The 22,236-nt window shown below is 50.9% G+C and overlaps 1 protein-coding gene across 1 annotated transcript; it reads right to left on the bottom strand.

The window, feature by feature from the left end:
- Positions 1-651: 651 nt before the first annotated feature.
- PABPC1L (poly(A) binding protein cytoplasmic 1 like) lies at positions 652-22,225 on the bottom strand. Its single transcript, XM_043602287.1, has 14 exons — positions 22,006-22,225; positions 19,782-19,975; positions 18,157-18,272; positions 15,847-15,986; positions 15,591-15,685; positions 12,386-12,523; positions 11,993-12,088; positions 7,049-7,315; positions 5,931-6,015; positions 5,169-5,297; positions 4,274-4,377; positions 3,322-3,415; positions 1,751-1,881; positions 652-1,303 (listed from the first exon to the last, which is right to left on the bottom strand). The coding sequence occupies exons 1-14, from the start codon at positions 22,196-22,198 to the stop codon at positions 1,235-1,237; spliced, it is 1,851 nt and encodes a 616-aa protein (XP_043458222.1). The 5' UTR covers positions 22,199-22,225; the 3' UTR covers positions 652-1,234.
- Between the last annotated feature and the right edge of the window lie 11 nt (positions 22,226-22,236).

Here is a 22,236-nt window from a genome sequence, read left to right on the forward strand (position 1 = left end):
CAGAACTAAGGGCTGCTACCCTTTCCTGGGCTGTGTCCCAATTAAATTGTTTTCCCCTTAAGCAGAAATTTGAGGACTCTAAAGACAGGGTTTTCATTGTCCCTTTGCTCCCTGTCACATAGCGTGTTGAGCACTACTCAGCTGTTAGCACACCGATTCTGACCTTTTAGAAGGATGAGTCTCTCTGCTGTGTGAGCAGCCACAGGCCTCTGAGCTAAGCAGATTTCAGGGTCTGGACAGACTCCGTGGGCATGGCCAAGGGACTAAAGTGGGGAGCTGGACCCCTATTATTGCCCCCCGCCTTTTTTTTTTTTATTAAAAAAATTTTTTTTCAACGTTTATTTATTTTTGGGACAGAGAGAGACAGAGCATGAACAGGGGAGGGGCAGAGAGAGAGGGAGACACAGAATCGGAAACAGGCTCCAGGCTCTGAGCTGTCAGCACAGAGCCCGACGCGGGGCTCGAACTCACGGACCAGGGCTCGAACTCACGGACCGCGAGATCGTGACCTGGCTGAAGTCGGACGCCCAACCAACTGCGCCACCCAGGCGCCCTGCCCCCCGCCTTTTTTTTTTGAGAGAATACAATGCTCTGTAGAGTGGGCTCTGGCCCACCTCCCTCAGACACAAGAAGGCCTCCTGGGAGACAAGACAGTTTGCAGCACTTTTAATGCACAAAAGGAAAGGGTGACAGGCTGGCGGGGGGGACCGGCCTTCATTCCACATACAGAGCTCAAGTACAGATACAGCCTGAGTGGGAAATAAGTTACAGCTCCCAGGGACAGAGAGCCAAAAGCAGGAAGCGCTGTTCAGCCGAGGGAGTGAGGATCCCGCTGTCTGGGGATGAAAGGAGAGGAATGAATCCTTCTAACATACAGCAGACGCCTGGTCTCAACGGAGAAGGCAGAGCAGACGAAGCAGGCCACATAAGATAAATTCACCCAGTGCCCAGGGACAGCCCAGCCTATCCCCAGTGATGCCAGGCAGGGCAGCTGGCGAGAAAACACCCGCACTTCGCACAGGGGTCAACACTCATTCTCGTCCCACGGTCTGTCCGCTCCTTTGCGCCTCGCAGCTTCCCCCAAACTCCTCGGTGCTTCAGAGAGCGAGCCGGCGCCAACATGGTTTCTCCGCGGGTTTCTCAAACTCAGCCCCTGCCCGGCTCTTCCCAGCTTCTCTTGGGCCCACCGCTGCTTCCATCTCCGTCTCTCCCACCCCCAGCCACCCACCTGGTTTCAGAGCACATTCACTTTTGTCAGCTCCGCAGCCTGGTGTGCCTGCAGCACCGCCAAAGCCTCTTCCACCTGTGGGTCGTGAGTGGGGGTTAGTGCAGCTGCCCAGCGGGGTCCCTGGGAGAGCCCTGGCCGCCCACTGCCTCCGCGTGCTAGATGCCACAAGTCGCCTCCCTCCACGGCACTGCCGTTTGCGAGCGCCCGTAATGAGCGGGTCGTCGGTTGCCTTCTCCAGACAGATGGACGCCGCGGGACAGCTGGGAGAACCTGAGCCCGGTCCTCAGAACACCGCTGCCCGTACCGACACCTTGCACTTGTAGCTGCAGAGAATTAACCTGGAGGGGCTGGAGGGGCCAACCCCGAGGCCTCCCGCTCGCAGATGTAGCCCGTACGAGCTGGCATCAGCGGGAAGGTAAACTTCGTCCAGGCAGCAGCCTGCTAACTCCTCTAGGAGAGGTGTTCGTCATGAGCTCTCCTCCTATCCTCACGAGGCACCCTGCCACCCAGGCCCCAGCCCACCTTGGCATTGAGGGACTCGGGGGACTCCAGCATGAGCAGCAACTCTGAGTTGTCGATTTCCAGCAGCATGCCCGTGATCTTGCCAGCCAGCTGGGTGTGGGCATCGTAGATAAGGGGGTACAGACGCTCACCTGTACAGAACACCTGGCTGACATCCCAGCAGCCCCAGGGAGGCAGGGGGTACTGTGGAAGGGAGCAGTAAGGCATGTGGTGGCGGGTTGTCCCAGAACTGCTCCTTCTGGGCTGTGTCACTTAGCCTCACTGGGAGGCTCTCTCCCAACTGTAAAGCGCGCGGAGCAAACCCTGCTTCGGAGGCTAGTTTGAAGAATCAAATTTGACATTGTACATGAACGAATCTACACAGAGCCTGACACAAACTTGGTTGGTGTTTAAAGACTACTCTTGTTTGGGGCAGCTGGGTGGCTCAGTCGGTTAAGCATCCGACTTCGGCTCAGGTTATGATCTCACAGCTTGTGAGTTCGAGCCCCGCGTCGGGCTCTGTGCTGACAGCTTGGAGCCTGGAGCTTGCTTCGGATTCTGTGTCTCCCTCACTCTCTCTGCCCCTCCCCCGCTCACACTCGTGCTCTCTCCCTCCCTCAAAAATAAGTAAACATTAAAAAAAAAAAATTTAAAGACTACTCTTATTCATTTTGCAAGAAATAGTTCCAATACACACATTGAGATTCTAGACAAGACAGGCTAAGGCTGAACTGGACTTTTTTGGGGGTAGGAGGAGCCACACACACGAGATAAATTCACCTTCCGCCATCAGGCACTTCTGGTGGCAGAGCCTAGCGTTGGTGGTCAGCCCATCTTGGCCATGTGTGGAGGGTCTGGCCAGGATTGTGTGCTGGGTGGGAGAGTTTCCCCGTGAGGAAAGTGAAGAGGTTTGCAGGGAACTGCTAACAGAGCCTTCTGCCTCCATTAAGCCCATTTAGAATTTTCCTTTGAAGAGTGGGTAGTAAAGTGGCAAAACCCCAAGTGAGCCGAGAAAACAAGTGGAGGGAATCGGGACGGACTTCAGAGAGGTTCTGGAAATCTTGGTGGCCATGAAGGCAAGAACCTGGCAAGTTATTCACTCAGCAGTTAGCGGCATCCTTTAGCAGGGCCTGCCGTAGACACTGGGCTGGAGGAGAATTGCACAAGGAACTCGCAGTCCAGTGGGGAATGTGTAAATACGAATTTCTGCACATTTATTTCCCACCTCCCTGCAGCGGGCACTGGGAGACAGAGGACATGTGGTGATGGCTTCTTCCCATTCAGGAAATGTAAGAAACAGCAACACCCACCAACAGAAACCCTTAGTCCTGGCCGCAGATCTGCCCACAGCTGGGATCTCTCCAAGCCTGTCACGGCCCTTGAACAGCAGAACTGAAGAAACCTCAGGACCATCTGGTCTGACCAGTGCTTTAAGACGAGAGGGAAGCCGAGGAGAGCAGAGGCAACCCGGACCAGCCACCCAGCAGGTTGGTCAGCGGCAAAGCTGGACCTCGTCCACATGTCTCACCTCCACTCAACATGTTTCCTGCCAGGCTGGCCAACTCCCCCTGCTTCCTGCTCCAGCCACTCACCGATCATCTGCTTTTGTTCGTGCAGTGGCGCTGCGGCCAGCATGGACGCCGTCAGGGGCTCCTGTCCCGGAATGCGCACAGCAGGCTCCTGGACCTGCAATGGTGCCGGGGACACATCCCTTAACCACCACAGATGGGCAAGGCCTCAAAACCCTCACCCTGTCAGGTGAGCACAGGCCTCCAGGAAGGCTCTGGAAGAGGGGAGCAGGGGCAAGGTATGGGCAATCGGGTGGGACAGAGTCCCTAACAAGGGCACAGTGGGATAGACAAAGTCACCTCTAATTCAGATGCCTTCCACAGTGCCAGGAACCTGTCAAGGCCCCACTGGATGTTGCCAAGTGAAAGTCACACATTACTAACCACTTCATGCCAAATAAGGCACTTTTTATCAAGTAGCTTTATGGCCACATCCCCAGCATACTTCTGACCTTTCCCTATTCTGGTAACTTTAAAAGCATGTTGCTGTTTAAAGACTACTCCCTTGTTTCTTTTGCAAGGAAGAGTCTGAAGTATACACATTAAAATTCTAGATAGGATATGATAATGCCGAGTTTGAGACTTGGGCAGGAAGATAAATACATAGCCTTTTAATTTAATCACAGTAGGTATTTTTAGTTCTGTTTTGTAGATTAATCCCATCCCTTCAATATTCAGCATATCGCTAGGATATTTTTCCTTGCTGCTCAACACTGAATACGAAGGAAATACAGATTACTTTTGTTAATAATCCAGGCAGAGCAAACCATAATTAATAAACCAAACATGATCTTGGCTCTTTCCCTCCTTCTGTTAGTAAGGGGGATTGTTTCTCAATTGTACACGTTACTAAACGAAACTTTGCTCGTTTATAATTCAAGAAGAGAAACAAACAAACGAGGGCCAGTGCCTTAGCCAAGGTTCTGAGCCAAGGCCCCAGGAGCCCAGACTAAGAGGGCAGTCAGGCCAGCCTTACCCCGTGGTTATATGTTGCTGAGGAATATTTGTGTGTCAGCAGAGGCCCACTTGGTGCAGGATATCCTGCCCCACTGGCTCCTGTGGTCTGGGTACCAATATTGGCTGTAAGGAGTAAGCAGGGGAGTTAGGGCCTGACAGTGATCTAAAGCCAGGAAGCCTAAAGACAAGCATTCACGTAGAATCCCCAGCACCGACTGTGAGGCCGGCACACAGATGTACAAACATTTGCCGAGTGAAGGAACAGATGTGCTGGCCTTACAGCTCAAACCTACGCCCTTGTTCACAAATGCCGCAGTACTTGCTAAGGTTCTGATGTGATGCTAAGCCCGCCATGTGTGATCTCATTCACCCACACGACAAAACAGGAGGGCTATTTTCATCCCTATTTTAAAAAGATGAGGTAGGGGCGCCTGGGTGGCGCAGTCGGTTAAGCGTCCGACTTCGGCCAGGTCACGATCTCACGGCCCGTGAGTTCGAGCCCCGCGTCGGGCTCTGGGCTGATGGCTCGGAGCCTGGAGCCTGTTTCTGATTCTGTGTCTCCCTCTCTCTCTGCCCCTCCCCCATTCATGCTCTGTCTCTCTCTGTCCCAAAAATAAATAAATGTTGAAAAAAAAAAAAATTAAAAAAAAAAAAAAAAGATGAGGTAGGTGATCAGATACAGTAGTTAGCGAGGCCACAGAGCGAGTTGGCCCCAGGAACCGGGTCTGTGGGACTCTGGAACCCACACGAACTACTGTGCCTCACGGCCTCCAAAGTCAGCTCTACCCTCCAAGAGGCAAACGGCAAGATCACCATGGAGGCCAGTCCTGACTCCCCGCCTGTGCCAACCCAGCACCAAGCCCCTACCCCACCCTCCGCGCACACCCGTTCCTCTTGACCCAGCCCACACTCACCCACTCTCTGGGTGTGGGGCACCGTGGGTGGCACCTGGGTGGAGGCCTGCCTGACACCGCTGACCTGCGCCGGGGGGCGCCGCAACATGGCTGGTGGTCGGATCATTGAGGCAGCTGGAGGGTAGGTAGCTTGTGGCACAAAGAACACGGAGAGAAAGGTCGGTGGGGCAGGGGCAGGACAATCAGAGCGGCGCACTGCGCCCTGAAGGTTCTGGGGTGAGAAAGGCAATGGGTGGGAAAGGGAAGTAGAACATTCGCAGCAAAAAAGATGGGTGAATTCACCTAGTCAGGCAGACCCAGAACTCCAGGGAAGGGGAGTGTGTGGAAGTCTTCAATTACAAAGCCGACTTGTTTCTACACAGAGCCCCAGGACGCACAGACCGCATGATCACACCCGCTGGGTCCCCAGGCAGCTGCAAGGGAGGGTGAGCTCTGCTCCCAGAGAGGGGCCAGAGGGGCAAGACTGCCATGGGAGTGCGTTCTGATGGTCACAGATCAGACAAGTGTTGGGAGCTAACTGAAGAGAATGGCTGCACCGCTAGTCTTTCACAAGGTCGGCACTGCTTGGGGCTTTATGCACACCTCATTCAGAAGGGGAAACTGAGGTTCAGAGAGGTGAAGTTACCCACCCAAATGAACACCCTGGGAAGTAGAGCCAGGCTTGCCCCCAAAGCCTGTGTTCATAGCCCCAGGTTCCATGCTGCCCTGAGGGGTCCACCATCTGTGGGCCAGGCTGAGGGTACAAGGGGCGGAGTCACTCACTCGAGGGTCTCGGAGGCTGGGCCGTCCACCTGGGGGCAGGCTGCATGGGAGAGCTGGATGCATAGTACGCAGTCTGGGCAGGAGGCTGTGCGGGAGAAGACTGGGGGTGAGGGGGTCGCAGCAGGTGAGAAACCGCATCCCCTCATGGACACCCCTGCGGAAACTCCACCGCCCCCCTCCAGGGTTTAGTAAAGACCCACAAGCTGGGATGAAATCTCCGCTACCCCAGTTCAGGCTATTCGTTAGCCCTGAGCCTTCCAGGGCAAGGTCTCAGGTTCAATCCTTGCCCCTTATCATCAGAGCCACTGGCCCAAACAGCAGCATAAAATGGTGACAGACCTACTCAGACTTGTGCCAGCTTAAGCTACTGCTAAGAGGAGTGGGGGGTGGGGCGCCTGGGTGGCGTAGTTGGTTAAGCGTTCGCCTCCTGATTTCAGCTCAGGTCATGATCTCACAGTTTGGGAGTTTGAGCCCCGCACTGGACTCTGTGCTGACAGCATGGAGCCTGCTTGGGATTCTCTCTCTCCCTCTCTTTGTCCCTCCCCTGTTCATGCTCTCTCTCAAAATAAATAAAACTTCAAAAAATTAAAAATAAGCAAAAGGAGCAGGGGAGCAGATACATCCATCCCCGCAGCTGCAAATGGCCAACACCTTCCACTCCCTCTAAGTCCTGGGAGCTCCCTTCCCAAGGGGGGCTGCTCAGAACACTGGCCTCCAGGAGAGAGGTTGGCAGGCAGCCCACAAAACAGGACCATCTAAGTTGGGGAAATGCTACATGCTCTCTGCTGGTTTGGGAAAGTCCTGATGCACACCAGCACGTTAGGGCAGAATAATGTGTGCGGTAAAGCATAGTATAATAAGGAAAGCTAGTTCCTTTTCCTTAATGCATGGTTTCTCAAACTTATTTGACCAGGGAGCATCTTTTTTAGCACAACACGAACCTCTCCCTGGTTGGGGACACACACTCTTACCCCCCGTTACCAGGTGGGGTTAAAGTGGCCTGCCTGCCAAGTTTCCAGCAGAAACAAGTTGAGAAGCTACATCTACCTGTGAGGCTGTCTTCCTGCTCTACCTGGCTGTCAGGGAAGGGGTGCAGCGGGGTTCGGGCAGGCCATCACCTGGGGCACAGCGGGCAGGAAGTAGCTGGCGGGCTGCTGGAAGGAGCCCAAGAGGGGGCCACCCAGGGCCCGCACAGTAGACAGGCGCTGCATGTACTGGTTGGTCAAGATGGCCTTCCGTTCCTCTTTGCGCTGGGCCAGGGCCACGTACAGCGGCTTGGTGCCCACGATGCGCCCGTTCATCTCTGTCACGGCCTTTGTCGCCTCTTCTGGAGAGGAAAAACACACAAAGCCAAACCCCTTGCTGTGGCCACCCTCTGTCATCACCTAAAAGCAAGACAAGACAAGGGCTGCTGGGGGTGGGGAAGGAAGACTCCTGGGGCTGTGTCCCCCTCCTCCCCTGGGGCCCAGCCGGGCAGTGAGCACGCCCAGGAGAAACTGTCACCCTGACATTGACTGAGACCCACTGCATGCCAGATGCCGGACTGCCTTCTTGCTCCACAGGCGCCGCCACCTGATCATGGGGGGCACCACGACTCCCGCTTCACAGGTGACGGAAGCGGGGCTCAGGAGTGACTTGGCTGAGACCAGTCAACTTGCTGAGGGCTGCTCACTGTTTTTTTTAAATTTTTTTTTAAATTTTTATTTATTTTTGAGACAGAGAGAGACAGAGCATGAACGGGGGAGGGTCAGAGAGAGAGGGAGACACAGAATCTGAAGCAGGCTCCAGGCTCTGAGCTGTCAGCACAGAGCCCGACGTGGGGCTCGAACTCATGGACCGTGAGATCATGACCTGAGCCGAAGTCGGACGCTTAACCGACTGAGCCACCCAGGCGCCCCAGCTGCTCACTGTTTAACAAGACATTCCCTAGAGTCCGTGAGAACAGCATTTCAGAGTTTTTTTTTTTTATATTTAAATTTTCTTTCTGAAATGATTTTCCTAGGCTGTGATGGAAGGCCGGTTTAAATGGTATCTACCCTCATCAGAGGGGCTAGGATGAAGAGGACAGTTTAGGATTGGTTAAAATCCAAGAACAGGGCAGGGGTCCTTAGCCAGCGCCACGATCTTAAACACTTCGTTTGAGGTCACTGTGATGAAAATGTGCATTTCGACTACCCTCTGGTTATTTTAATTCTTAGGATTCTTTAGTTCATTTGTGAAATTATGGACATAATAAAAATGTTCTTAAGAGTTAGGTATCCTAGACTCCAATAAAAACTTAGATTTGAATGGGGGCACCTGGATGGCTCAGTCGGTTAAGCATCTGACTCTTGATTTCAGCTCCGGTCATGATCTCAGCGTCGGGAGGTGGAGCCTTGTGTTGGGCTTTGCACTGGGTGTGGAGCCCGCTTAAGATTCTCTTTCCTTCTACCACTCACACACGCTTGCTCTCTAAAATAAACTTGTAAATAAATAAATAAATATTTATCTATTCAAAAAATTAATAATTAAAAAAAATTAAAGTTAAAAAAAGGTATGGAATATAAAAATTAAAAGGTTTAAATTTATACTTTTTGTAACTATTCTGTTAATTTTCTTTGTGGTGGAAATAAAAATCCTTATTACAATTGGGGGGGGGGGGGAAAGGTGGGTGGGAACTTGTCCAGGGTCACCCAGCCTGTGGACACCCATCAGCCAGAATTTGAACCCAATGCAGCATTCCGGTGACTTCCATTGCCTCTGCAAGGCACTGAGCCAGATTCTTTAGGAGAAATCTGGGGATTTCTCCTTCCGGGGAAGGCATTCTTAGTGTTGTTATTAAAATAACCTTTTTATTTTGCAATACCTCTAGGTGTACAGAAAAGTTGCAAAAATAGTACAGGGCAGCCATCTTTCACCCAGGCTTGCCCCAATGTAAACGAGTCAGAGGGACTTGGCCGGGACCAGTCCACATGTGTCAAAACCAGGATGTTAACAATCGATATGGTTGTTATTAGCTACAATGCTATTGACTGAACTGCAGATTTCATTGGGATTCCACTAGTTTTTCTAATATTTTTTTTTCTCTTCCAGGATCCAATCCACATTGCATTTATGGTTCTTAATTTTGGGGGTAGGGGGAGGTCTAGACACTGGCCTGGCCCATGCATTTAGATTTGAACTGACATACTTTTTAAATCTGCTCTATTAAAGCCCATTCTCTACACATCATCAATTTTCAAACTGCACCTTGCAACCCATTCATACGGGGGCCTGACCCTGAGGGTTCACAGATCCCCCCCCTGCCGAGGGAGGCCAGTGGATAGAATTCAGGGGGTCTGTGAACTTGGATGGGGGGAAAATGGCATCTTAATTTTCACATTAGTGTTTCCTTCTATTTTGAACACAGGCAACAAAAATAGGGGAGTCTTGGCTGTGCTTGTGATTTTGTCAGGAAGAGAAAGAAGATATTTTCATATGTCAACCACTGCGGATCTCAAAATATCATTTGTGCTAATTGGTACCTCTCTAGACCTTCTCGTTTGATGTAATTATGAACCACATACTGCTGTTACCTTAGCATTTTGGTAATTATATTTCAGTAGAATTGTTTCTCTGCAATCCTAGGAATTTTCTTTTAGGCATTTAAGAATATTCTCAGAAGGGATCTGTAGGCTATCATCAGACAGCCACATTTTCTTGACACCAAAGTATTGTCTTAGCAAGGTAATAAAAACTTCTGTTAGGTAGTAAATGATGATAAAATGCACTTATATAGCTTCTATGAATGTGACAGTGTTATTAGCACTTTATCTACCTTGTTTTCATAATCACTGTATTTTATATATAATAGAAATCATATAAATATGTAAGCCTACATAAAATCCCCATTTTACAACCTAATTGGTCAACTAACAAGATAGTGCCACAACTCTAAGTAACCCAGATTTTTAGAATTCCCTCCTCTCGAGGAGTCCTCAAGGAGGTGGGTGAATCCCCAGAAATTATACACAATGTGTGAATAATCAGATCACTATTTTACCACTTGTGGGCAGGCGCTCTACATGCTGACTCTTTAGTGCTCAGGACACCTCGAGAGGTAGGGAAGGTTGCTCCCACTTTACAGACGGGTAAACAGGCTCCAAATGGCAAAGTCACTTCCTGCAGATCCTACAGCTAGTTAATGGTAGGACTGGGATTTAGACCACAATACTACCCAAATGTATACCCAAAGTATAAATTTGCTGGGCAAGAGGGCCCACAGCTTTTTTATAATGTTTAAGCAAATTTGTTGATGCTTAATTTACATGTCCCACAGCTCGGTCACATTTGAGTCCTTAACTAAAAAACTGTTAGAACCTCTTCCCCAAACACCAGGCATTTAAAATTGGATTCAACAGGGCTGCCTAGGTAGCTCAGTTGGTTAAGCATCAGACTTCGGCTCAGATCATGATCTCACAGTTAGTTCAAGCCCCAGATCAGCCTCTGTGCTGACAGCCCAGAACCTGGAGCCCACTTCGAGTTCTGTGTCTCTCTCTCTGCCTCTCCCCTGCCCCTGCTCACACTGTCACTCACTCTCACTCTCTCTCTCTCTCTCTCTCTCTCTCTCTCTCAGGAAGAAGTAAACATTAAAAAAAAAAAAATTTTTTTTAATGTTTATTTTTGAGAGACAGAGCATGAGCAGGGGAAGGGCAGAGAGAAAGAGAGGGAGACACAGAATCTGAAGCAGGCTCTAGGCTCTGGGCTGTCAGCACAGAGCCTGACGCAGGGCTCAAACTCACAAACCATGGGATCATGACCTGAGCCAAAGTCAGATACTTAACTTACTGAGCCACCCGGGCTCCCCAAGCATCTGACTCTTGATTTTGGCTCAGGTCATGATCTCGCGGTTCGCAGGATCAAGCCTCACAGCAGGTTCTGTACTGACAGCATGGAGCCTACTTGGTATTCTCTCTCTCTGCCCCTTCCCTGCTCTCACTCTCAAAATAAATAAAAATAAACTTAAAAAAATTGGATTTAACAGGCAAAGGAACTTCCTAAGAACCCAACCATTGCATCACATGTGCTGGTCTCCAGCCCCATTACTCACACTGATCTCTTTGGAAAGTTCCTTATTCCCACCTGCAGCTCCCTACCTCCTCACAGCCAAGCCAAATGTTTCTCACACTTCTTACAGGAAGCCCTCCTTCCTGTTTCCCTGGGCTACCGTACCTCTGCCTCCAGTACTCCCACCCTCACTACAAACACACCTTATAATAGATTTGAGTTAGTGATGTGTCTGACTTCCCCACTTGACTATAAGCTACTCGAGGGCAAGAACCACATCCAACTTGTTACTGTATACTTCCCAGAGGGCCTGGTAAGACAGGAGGTGCTTAAGGATGGAATGAATGAATGCTGGGTCATCTTAAAATCACCTGGGGAGCTTTTAAAATAAAATGCCCAGGCCCTACTCAGAGATCGTGAGTCATCTGACTCAGGTGTCTGTCTTTAAGAGCTCCCCAGGGGAGTTTTAAAAGCCAGGGTTGAGAACCATCCAATGAGCCCAACACTCTCCTTGTAGGGATGAAGGTCAGAAGACATCTGCTGAAAGTCACAGAGCTACTGAGAACAGCCAATCATCACTTATCAGGTGCTAAGGGGGCTGGGCACGTGGTAGGTGCTCAGTAAATGGGGAATGAATGAACGAACGAAGAATATAGCAGCCCAACCTTCTCATTTTCCAGATGGGGGGATGGGGGTCCGAAAGACAACAAAACAAGCAGTGGAAATTCTGAAACATGAATTTCTAGAATCTGGCATACAGTAGGCACTCAATAAATGCTTATTAAATGAACCAAGGTTACAGTGAGCCCCAATAAGTCCAGCTGTGTGATTGGGACTGGACTTCAACCCTCTTCCCTTCCAGAGCAGACAAGGCTGCAGATGGACGTCAAGTTCCAATGGGGGGGTCAGACATAATCCCCCCCAAACTCTTAAAAGGAGTAGCTCAGCACCAACTCCCTGGAAGAAGGGGTGTATAGGCAGCAGGAAGATGGAGGGGCAGGCTCTCTATCCCCTGTAGGTGTCCCCCCAGCCCTCACCTTGGCACTGGTAATCACTCCATAGGGAGAGAACTCTCTTCTCAGCTTCTCATCATCGATGGAGTCATCCAGGTTCTTAACATACAGGTTCACACCCTAGAAAGAGAGGTTACTGTGGATGTGTCCCTTCCCCTCCATGCCCCAGGTTACCTCATGTCGGGGACCAATGTAGGCCACGGGGGCCCTGGAAGCCTTGGCCACCAAGCCTCCTGCTTCCAGTCTGGCATGGCACCCACACCCCCAGCCAGCGTGCCCATCACTGGAAGCTGCAGCCCCCAAGGCCCCTAAAGCCAGCTTCCTGGGGGTGGGATTGCTGGAGAAAGGCTTCATATTCAGGACCCTCCACACACACACTCACATGGCTGCAGCTGTCACCAGGGGTCTGACCCTCACCTGGTAACGGGTCAGCCGGTCCTGCTTCATCTGCTCGAACCTACGCTTCAGCTCATTCTGCCTTTCCACCCGCTTCTGGGCCCGGCCCACGTACAGTAGCCGCCCTCTCACCTCCTTCCCATTCATGTCCGTCACGGCCTGGGCAGAGAGGGAGCGAGCGTCCTTGGTAACCACCCCCATGAGGCCCTGGCCTCCAGTCCCTGCAAACCAGGCCAGCCTTGTTAGCTGAGAATAATTAGTATCAGGATAAAAGCCACTTAAAGAATCCACTTTTTTAAAAACATGGGACAAAATTTCAGAGTAAACCGTAGATTAAAAAAAAAAAAAAAAAAAAAAACCTTGATTTGCGCTCTACTTTAAGAAGTGAAATTGAAATTTGCAAAGTTTCCCACAGTTAACCTTTAGGTACACACTGATGATCTGAACAGAGCAGGGAGAATTCTTTCCAAACGGCATGAGCGCATAATCAACATCCTTCACTTCATGCTGGATTTCACAGCACAAAGAATCCTTTTTACTAACTACGAAGGCTTTCGTTTTTGTTAAGAAACATGTCTTAACCCTTTTTTCTTCTTCTTTTCTTCAGATAGCTGGCCTAAGCATGCCACATCCTAAATGGTCAGTGGCTTTGATTGCACGGAATCCTACATCTTCTACAAGATGTGCAACTTCTCTTAATGCACTTATACTGAACTGAATTTACATGGACTTTTCTGCAAAAAAAAAAAAAAAAAAAAAATCAGCAAAAAGGTAGACTCGTGTGTGTCCCAGCTCGATGGTTAGGGTTAGACACTAGTGTTAGTGAGGAGATGTTTGAAAAGGGCCTTTTTTAAACGTAAGCTCTAACACCCAAAGTGGGGCTTGAACAAAAGGGAATTTTGTAAGTGGCCAACTAGTTAGTAAATATTTTTACATCATGAGGATATTTCCTTACCTAAATATGCAAATCTATGTAAACATAGTCGAAGGCCACAGAAACTGCTAGTTGTACGTCAGTCTTTAAGGTCATTACCTGGGTTTTCTATTCTGTTCCACTGGTCTACAGGTCTATTTTTCTGCCAGTACCACACTGTTTTGATTACTACAGTTTTGTAATATAACAATGGAATATCACTCAGCGATTAGCAAGAAGGAAATATTGCCATTTCAAGGTCATAGATGGAGCTAGAGAGTATAACGCTAAGAAAAATAGAGTAAGGCAAATACTGTATGATTTCACTCATTTGTGGAATTTAAGGAAAAAAATGAGCAAAGGGAAAAGAAGAGAGAGAGAGAGAGAGAGAGAGAGAGAGAGAGAGAGAGAGAGAGAGAGAGAGAGAGAGAGAGAGAGACGCAAACCAAGAAACAGACTCTCCACTATAGAGAGTAAACTGAGGGTTACCAAAGGGGAGGGGGCGGGTGGGTTAAATAGGTTAGTTAACATACAGCGTAATATTAGTTTCAGGTGTACAATATAATGATTCAACACTTCATCACCCCGTGCTCATCACAAGTACACTCCTTAATTCCCATCACCTATTTAACAAGATTTCATTGTTTTTTATGGGTAATATTCCATTGTGTGTGTGTATGTGTGTGTGACCCCACATCTTCTTTATCTACTTGTCAACTGATGGACACTTGGGCTGATTCCATAACTTGGCTATTGTAGATAATGCTGCTACAAACATCAGGGTGCATATAGAATTGTTGAATCACTATATTGTACACCTGAAGCTAATATAACACTGTACAAAAGAAAGTCATGCTTACAGAAATCATTAACATAAAAGTCATTACCAAAGTCTCTAAGACTGTGGAGTCTATAGACCCCTGAGTCTTCACCCACCTCTTCCAACTTGTCGTTTTACAGGTGAGCAAACCAAAGCCTAGAGAGAGAGTGGCATTTGTCCAAGGACACACAAGAAGTCACCTCTCGAAAGGAGCCATTCACTTAAGAACAAGACTTCTGAGTCAGAAAGAGCTGGTTCTAATCCCCATGTTGCCTCTTGCTAGCTACCACCCTGTGGAGCCTGAAAACGGTTTAGTCCACACTGGTGAAGCAGCGAGGAGAGCGTATGCAGCCCTCAGCACAGTGCCCGGCCCATGGCAAGTGCCCAGCAAGAAGTGGCTGCCGTCAAGATGGCACCAGGTAGGCTCTCTAGCCAGAACCCACAATGAGCTGAGATCCCCCTTGTCCAACGGTCTTCATGGGGCAGCATCCAAGGAAAGAGCTTTAGGGTAGGAAGGCAAATGGGACAACATCACTCCAGCTCGGTCACTGTGTGACCTTGTACCATTCACCTGTTCAGCCAATAGGTAGCTAGTACGTACTGGCAGGTGCAATGCTGGAGATTTAAGGGTGAAATGAGATCCGGCCCCTACCGTCAGTTCTATTACATGGAAATCCGTGTTAATGATGGAGAGAGACAGAAAGGGCACCTCACCAGAAGCACGGGATGAAAGAAGAGGCTCCTCGGTGGAGGGAAAGCATAAGCGGAGACCCACTAAGTAGTCTGAAGCCATGCCGTCTGATACGGTGGTCACTAGCCGCATGCAGCTATCTGAGCACTTGAAATATGGCTAGTCTGAGTTGACATGTACTGGAAGTACCAGGTTTCAAAGAATCAGTACCAAAAAAGGGGGAATGTAAATCTGTTTTTATATTGAATACTCACTGGAGTGATAATTTCAATATGTTAAATTGAATGGTAGACATTATTAAAATCAATTTCTGGTGGGTTTTTTTTTTTTTTTTTACCCCTTTTAATATGGCTACTGGAAAATTTTAAATCTCGTACGTGGCTCCCATTATATTTCTACTGGATAGCACTAATCCAAAGAGTAAGAGAAGGGAAAGGTTTGAGAAACAGCATGTATCAGCAAAGGCCTGCGAGCAAGAAATAACCTAAGCGCTTCCCCTCCCTGGCCTCAATCCCACCATCAATTCAAGAAGAGGGTGGTGGCTGTCTCAGAGACCCCTCTACTTCCCCTGGGTGACAAGAATCTATGAAAAGCAGTCAGCGTTAGGGTTTAGAAGCACCAGGTGAGGCTGCAACCTTCTGCCTTCGCCACAGGCAGGCAGGGCCCTGACTGTTGTGGGCCCAGGCTGGGGAGGAACTTTCTTCTCCTCTGTGGGCAGCTGGAGCCCCCTCCTCCTGATCTCCTTTCTTCCTAGTACTGGTGTGGTACCTCCTCCAGGAAACGACCATGGGGAGGCTCTTACCTTCTGGGCTTCCTCATGCTTCTCAAAGTTGACAAAGCCGAAGCCCCGGGAGTGGCCGCTGTCATCCCTCATCACCTTCACACTCAGCATCTTCCCTGGGAAGGGCCAACCTGGCTCAAAGGGGAGTTGGGGAAGCCCCAAGATGCTCCCCTTCCTCCCCCAGTTCCTCAAGAAGCTCCAGAAAGGCTCCTCCGCCCAACCCAACCTGGGGACAGAAGACAAAGTGATGCCCGATTCCCTTGGGGAACACGCCCACCAAACTGGGAGAAGAGGTCCTGTAGGCCCTGCTCGTCCACATCCACGTGGAGGTTCTTCACATAAATGTTGGTGAACTCCATGGCCCGAGCTCCCAGCTCTGCTTCCCTCTCCCGTCGAGACTTGAAGTGGCCAACAAAGCTGTGGACACACTGACAGGGTAGGTAGCTGCCAGCCATTAGTCACCCCCATTCCACCCAGCAACCCTGGGTCACTTGGGTCAATTGCCATCAGCCTCCAGGCACCTATATCCCTCATCAAAAGGCTGGGAAGGGCAATACTCTTTAGATGGATTACATCCAAGGCCAGACCACTTCCGACAGCCAAGATTCTATGTTCTAGCATCGGGTTAAGAAGATTTCATTCTATGGGGCACCTGGGTGGCTCATTCCATTAAGTGTCAGACTTCACCTCAGGTCATGAGCTCGCAGTCCGTGAGTTCAAGCCCCACATTGGGCTCTGTGCCTACAGCTCTGAGCCTGGGGCCTGCTTCGGATTCTGTGTCTCCCTCTCTCCCCTCACCCCCCACTCATGCTCTGTCTCTCTCTCTCTCTCTCAAAAATAAATAAATGTTAAAAAAAAAAAAAAAGATTTCATTCTTGGGGTGCCTGGGTGGCTCAGTCAGTTAAGCATCGGACTCTTGTTCTCAGCTCGGATCATGATCTCACGGTTCTTGAGTTCAAGCCCCGCATCAGGCTCTGCACTGACAGCGTGGAGCCTGTTTGGGATTCTCTCTCTCTGCTCCTCTCTGTCTCTCTCAAAATAAACTTTATTTAAAAAAGATTTTATTCTTGTGGCAAATGCACAGAGACCTCCTACCATACACCAGGCAGTTGAGTGTACATGAGGGAAGAGCAGGAACTAAAGAGTCCTACAGAGGAGGGCTTGAGTCCCCACTCTGCAGTTGCCTACCAGTGTGACCCTGGGCAAGTTACTTCACCTCTCTGAGCCTCAGTGTTCATTCTTATAAAATTGGGGATGAGGGACACTTGGCTGGCTTGGTCGATAGAGCATGAGGTTCTTGGTCTCAGGGTTGTAAGTTCAAGCCCCATGTTAAATTAAACTTTTTAATTTAAAATTTAAATTTAAAAAATTGTTCTTAAATGATTTTTGAGAGACTGAGTACGAGCAGGGGAAGGGCAGAGAGAGAGAGAGAGAGAGAGAGAGAGAGAGACAGACAGACAGACAGACAGACACAGAATCTGAAACGGGCTCCAGACTCTGAACTGTCAGCAGAGAGCCCCACGTGGGGCTCAAATTCATGAACCACAAGATCATGACCTGAGCCGAAGTTGGACGCTTAACCGACTGAGTCACCCAGGTGCCCCTAGAGATTACTTTAAAAGAGAAATAAATAAATAAAATAAAAACTGGGGATGAAACTCAGATCACAGGCATTTGCTTATTCACTTCACAGGCACTGGGTACACTAGAGAAGCAATAGTGACAGAACCAACATGGTCTACACATGGGGAAACACATCTAGGAAAGTATCCTAGATTAAGGGAAAAAAAAACAGGAGAAAAGTTAATGGTGTCTATGGCACACGTAGCACAAATAAGCTGTAGCTGACACTAAAGATGGAACAGCAAAGGTGAGCTCGGGCAGACGGTGGCTAACGAAGGTCACGTCCTTTGCAGAACTGGGGAAAGCCAGCCGGGCTCAGTTGCATGGACAGGAGCCACCCCCGAGAAACTGGCCAAGGTAACCCTCAGTGCATCTTCCGGCTCAAAGCCACTTTGCCTCCACGGCACCGAGCGTGGGGCCGGCCATCACCGGGGCAGAGTCACAACTGGGGACGGGGAACCCCAGAGCAGGGTCTCTCCAGCATCTGCAGCTCAACTGTCCTGTCCATGAAGAGGGGCGGCAGGGGGTGGGGGAGGGATGCCGCCCTTAAAGGTATGAAGATGGTGGGCTAAGCTCAGGCCTGCTTCCCTTCCTGTCCCCAAATCCCATGAAACGACACAAAAGGTTTGCGAAAAGAATTTTCACAGCCATGCCAAGAAGGCTGGAAAACAGATGAAGTCACTGACTCCAGGGGTGACGTGGCCACTAGCTGTTCCTGCTGGAGCTGCAAAATCCCTACTCGGAGCAATGCTCTCACGAGCATTAGCAGCCCCGTTTTGACTTGGGGAAAGGGAGCTCCTGAGACCCTGAACTCTGCCGAGGTCACACTGCCAGGAGCGTACCGGCTGCGGCTCAGTGGCTGGTGCCCATCAGACGGTGACGGACGGCATCAGCCCCCCTCCCCAGGTCGGCCGCGGCCCTGCCCCCCCCCCCCCACCCGCCCTGTCCCCCGCGCACCACTCACACTTTGCGGTCATTCAGCAGCATCCCGTTCATGGTGACGATAGCCTGCTGAGCGGCCTCATGGGTTTCAAAGTGGACGAAGCCAAAGCCTCGGGAACCATGATTGTCACACACCACCTGGGCCACGGGGGAGAAGGACAGAGGCAGCATGCAACCGAGGGTTCGGGTAGAAAAGAATGGCACAGGTAACAACTGCTATTTGAGTGTTTGCTCTGTGCCCCACACACAGTCCCTCCACCTTTAACTCAAGCCCCGGCTCTTCCATTCAGATTTAATCACGGTGACTGGGGCCCCCACTCTGGGCCGAGCACCACTGAGGGTATCACATGCTCATCTTGTTACATTTTACTATAAGAACCCCTCCAGGCAATTCTGAGCCTCTGAGCCCCAGCCTGACTGGGGAAAATAGGAATAAATGACTAGCCCAAGGTCACTAGCCAGCCATGCTTCTGATTATTATGGCTACCACTTAGACGGGGAGCAGAGTACCAGGTATCCTTACGTTGTGAAGATTACCAGACGTAAAACACAGGCACAACAAGCCTATGAGGTGGCTTCTACAACCGCCCCCTTTTAGAGGAAGCTGAGGTATGGAGAGCTTAGAAAACGGGCCCAAGGGTACATTGCTAGCCAGGAAGTGGAAGTGGCAGGATCTGAACCCCAGGCACCAAAGTCCAAGGTCTGACCGACTCTGTAGCGCTGACTCTGCTCAGCAGCTGGCTGCACTATAGGTCTGGTTCTCTTCCCACTGTGCTATGGAAACCTTTCCTGGGCCTTTGACTGCATGGTCACTATGCTTTTCCCTCAGAGCCCCATTTCCAGCTATTCCTAAAAGTGTCACCATCTCCAACCAGCCTGAGAGATCCCAGGGCGGGGCTGACATTTGTGTGCCTTGCAGCTAACCCAGCCCAATGGCCCACAGCAGGTCCTCAGTAGGCCTCAGACACTCGCCTGAGTCACATACAGCTTTCTGTCCAATCCATAGGGGTCCAGAGGAAGCCTCAAGGCTTGGCTGCCAGGATGGCCTTAGTTAGCAGCCCTCCTATATCCCTTTATAATTTCTGTCCTGTCTCTCTGAATCTGGGCTGGTCTCAGGACTTGCTTTGGCCAAAGAAGGCAGTAGAAGCAGTGGTGTGCCAGTTCCGAGCTTACATCTCAAGAGGCCTGGTGAGCTTCCACTCAGTCCCCTGGGCCACTGCCACGGTCACGAGAATAGCCTGAGCTAGCCCGCTGGAGGAGGAAAGACTGTAGGGAGGAGAGCCGAGGTGCTCCAGCTGACAGCCAACCACCCTCTAGAAGCAGAGCCAGCCAGCTCTCAGTGGGCATATGAAGGAGCCCAGCCAAGAGCAGAAATGCCCGGCTGAACCCCGTCCAGATTGCCCACTGCAGAATTAGGAGCTAAATAAATGGTTGTTGACAGCCCCTAACCTCTGACGTTGGTTACGCAGCCAGAGCTGACTGATACACAGGCGGCCTCTGATGGATCTGCGAAGAGACCAACTGAACGTGCTCGCTGCGCCTGAGCTGTACCGAAAAGCCATGGGCCGCGGGGCAAGGCGTTGCTCAGTGTCCCTCTACCATACAGGTATGCGACACAGACCCTCCCCCGCGAGGGGGCACACCCACCTTGCAAGAGAGGATGTTCCCAAAGGTGGAGAAGGTGTCATATAAGGCCTTGTTGTCTATGGAGTCCTCCAGGTTCTTGATGAAGATGTTGCCCACACCCGACTTGCGGAGTCCTGGGTCCCGCTGGGACCACATGATGCGGATGGGCTGTCCTCTGATCACTTCGAAGTTCATGGTGTCCAGTGCCCGCTCCGCTGGACAGGAGGAGGAGGAGAAAAGGGAGCAAGTAAGGGTATTTCTTTCCCTGAGCCCGGAGGCGCTTAACTGGAAGCAGAGCAAAGAAAACAGTGCCACTGTCTGGGTGTCACTTGAGAGAAGAGCCTGGAGCCTCAGAGGAGATGAGCAGAAATAATTAACGTGCATGGCGCTCCTCCCACCCTCGTGTTGGGGTCCCATTCAGCTCCTCACAATAGCCACGTGAGCATGGATGCGTAGCCCCACTTCACAGAGGGAAACTGAGGCTCAAAAAGGGGGAAGGATCAGTGGCAGAGCAGGTCTACCACGGTTTCGAGAGCACGTGGGGTAGATAAAAAGGGAAAGCAGGGTCCTTTAGACAAAGAGTGGCAGCAGTTAGGGGAAATGAAAGCTCAGAAGTGTGGAGAGGCAGAGCGGAGATTCAATCCCCAGCAGCAGGACTCTGGGGGATAACACCTCTCTGAGCCTGTTTCTTCACCTGTAAAGTGGGGATGATGAGACTATTACCCACCTTCCCACATCTAACAAAGGGAGAGAATACCACCCACCCCGGGGTTGAAAATTAAATCAGGTATGCAGGGCACCTGGGTGGCTCAGTCACTTAAGCGTGGGACTTTGCCTCAGGTCTCACAAACTGTGAGATAGAGCCCCCGCATGGGGTCGGGAGTTGGGGGGGGCTCCTTGCTGACAGCGCAGAGCCTGCTTGGGATTCTCTCCCTCTGCCTCCCCCACTCCCCCACTCTCAAAATAAATAAATAAACTTAAAAAAAATCAGGTACGTAAGGTGCCTTGCATTTTGTGCCTGGTACAAAATAGGAGTTTGGTAAATGGTAGTGTGTCTGAGAACAGCACCCTAGGCCCATTCTCCGGCCACTGCTACGGCCTGCTCCCTGCCAGTAAGAGGTAAACTTTCTCTTCCCTGGAGCTCGATTTATACCATCTGTGAAATCTGGCAAAAAGGTCAGGGTGTGCAGGGCTTGGAGGAAGATGTTAGAGGCAGTGTGGAGTAAAGCAGAGAGCGAAGGAGAAGGCTCTCTGGGATCCAGCTCAGTCACCTGCTGGGAAGCCAGCAAAACCACCCCCAGCAAACCCCCAGTTTAGGAAACCTCCCTATCCACCCAGGAGACCCAGAGTAAGAGTGGCGGCTTTTGAACTTGGCTGGGGCAGCCCTTTTTTGGTGGTTTCTGGAGTCTTATGCCTGAAGGTTATGGCTACCATTCTTCTCTAAGATTAGCACTTACTGAGCCCTCCTGCTGCACCAGATGATACTGGAGAGACGTCATAGACACAGTTCGTTCCTTCCACGCTACTGGGGGATAAGCCGTAGCCCCATCTCACAGAAGAGGTACTGAGTGTGAGCTCTTGCTCCGGCTCACAGCCCGACCTGGCGCTCTCAGTCTTTATCCTCTCCACTGTCAAAGTGTGGCCGTAACCACCTGGCAAGCTCTAATCAATCCTATCAGCTCTGAAAAACTCTGTTGGGGCCTGGAGTGGAGGGGTTTTCAGGATTCCCCAAGGAGGAGCCTCTTGGTGCAAGCTCAGGTCTGGCAGCCCCGCAAGGCGGAGTCCGAGGCCCAGCTCTCCTGGCTTCCCCACTCCACCTGTATCCTCCCCAGGTGCCTCGACTTTCTCACCCTCCCGACCACTCTACATAAGGTAGGTACGATCCCCATTTTTCGGACATGCGACTGAAACTCAGAACGGTTGATTAATTGCTTAGTCACACAGCTGCCGGCCTTCTGATCCGAGGCCGGCGTGACCCCTTAACCCCTTAGCTGTTTTCACTCAGCCTTTATAGCTCTCCTCTGTACAACGGAGCACCAATAAAACACACGGTGAGCTCACACTAATTGCTCGTAGCGGTCTCAGGGGGCTCTTAGGGACAGGGCCCCTTCCAACCCCTTGTATCTCTGGGCCTCAGTGTCCCTGGTTGCAAAATGAGAGATGCAGGAGCAGCCAGAGATGGCAGCGGGGGCCTGAGATGCCATCTGTCGGTCGGTGCGTCTGTGCCCTCCCCCCGGGGGCTCACCGTCGGCGGGCTGTTGGAAGTTGATGTAGGCGTAGCCGAGCGAGCGGCGGGTGGCCACGTCGCGGCACACGCGGATGGACAGGATGGGGCCGGCGGGCGAGAACTTCTCATACAGCATGGCCTCGGTCACGTCGGGGTGCAGGTCGCCCACATAGAGCGAGGCGAGCGGGTAGCCCGGACCGCTGGCGTTCATGGCGGGAACTGAGACGCCGCTCCGGGGCTCTCCCTCTC

Source organism: Prionailurus bengalensis, chromosome A3 (assembly GCF_016509475.1).
Source record: "Prionailurus bengalensis isolate Pbe53 chromosome A3, Fcat_Pben_1.1_paternal_pri, whole genome shotgun sequence".
In the NCBI taxonomy this organism is placed as follows: domain Eukaryota; kingdom Metazoa; phylum Chordata; class Mammalia; order Carnivora; family Felidae; genus Prionailurus; species Prionailurus bengalensis.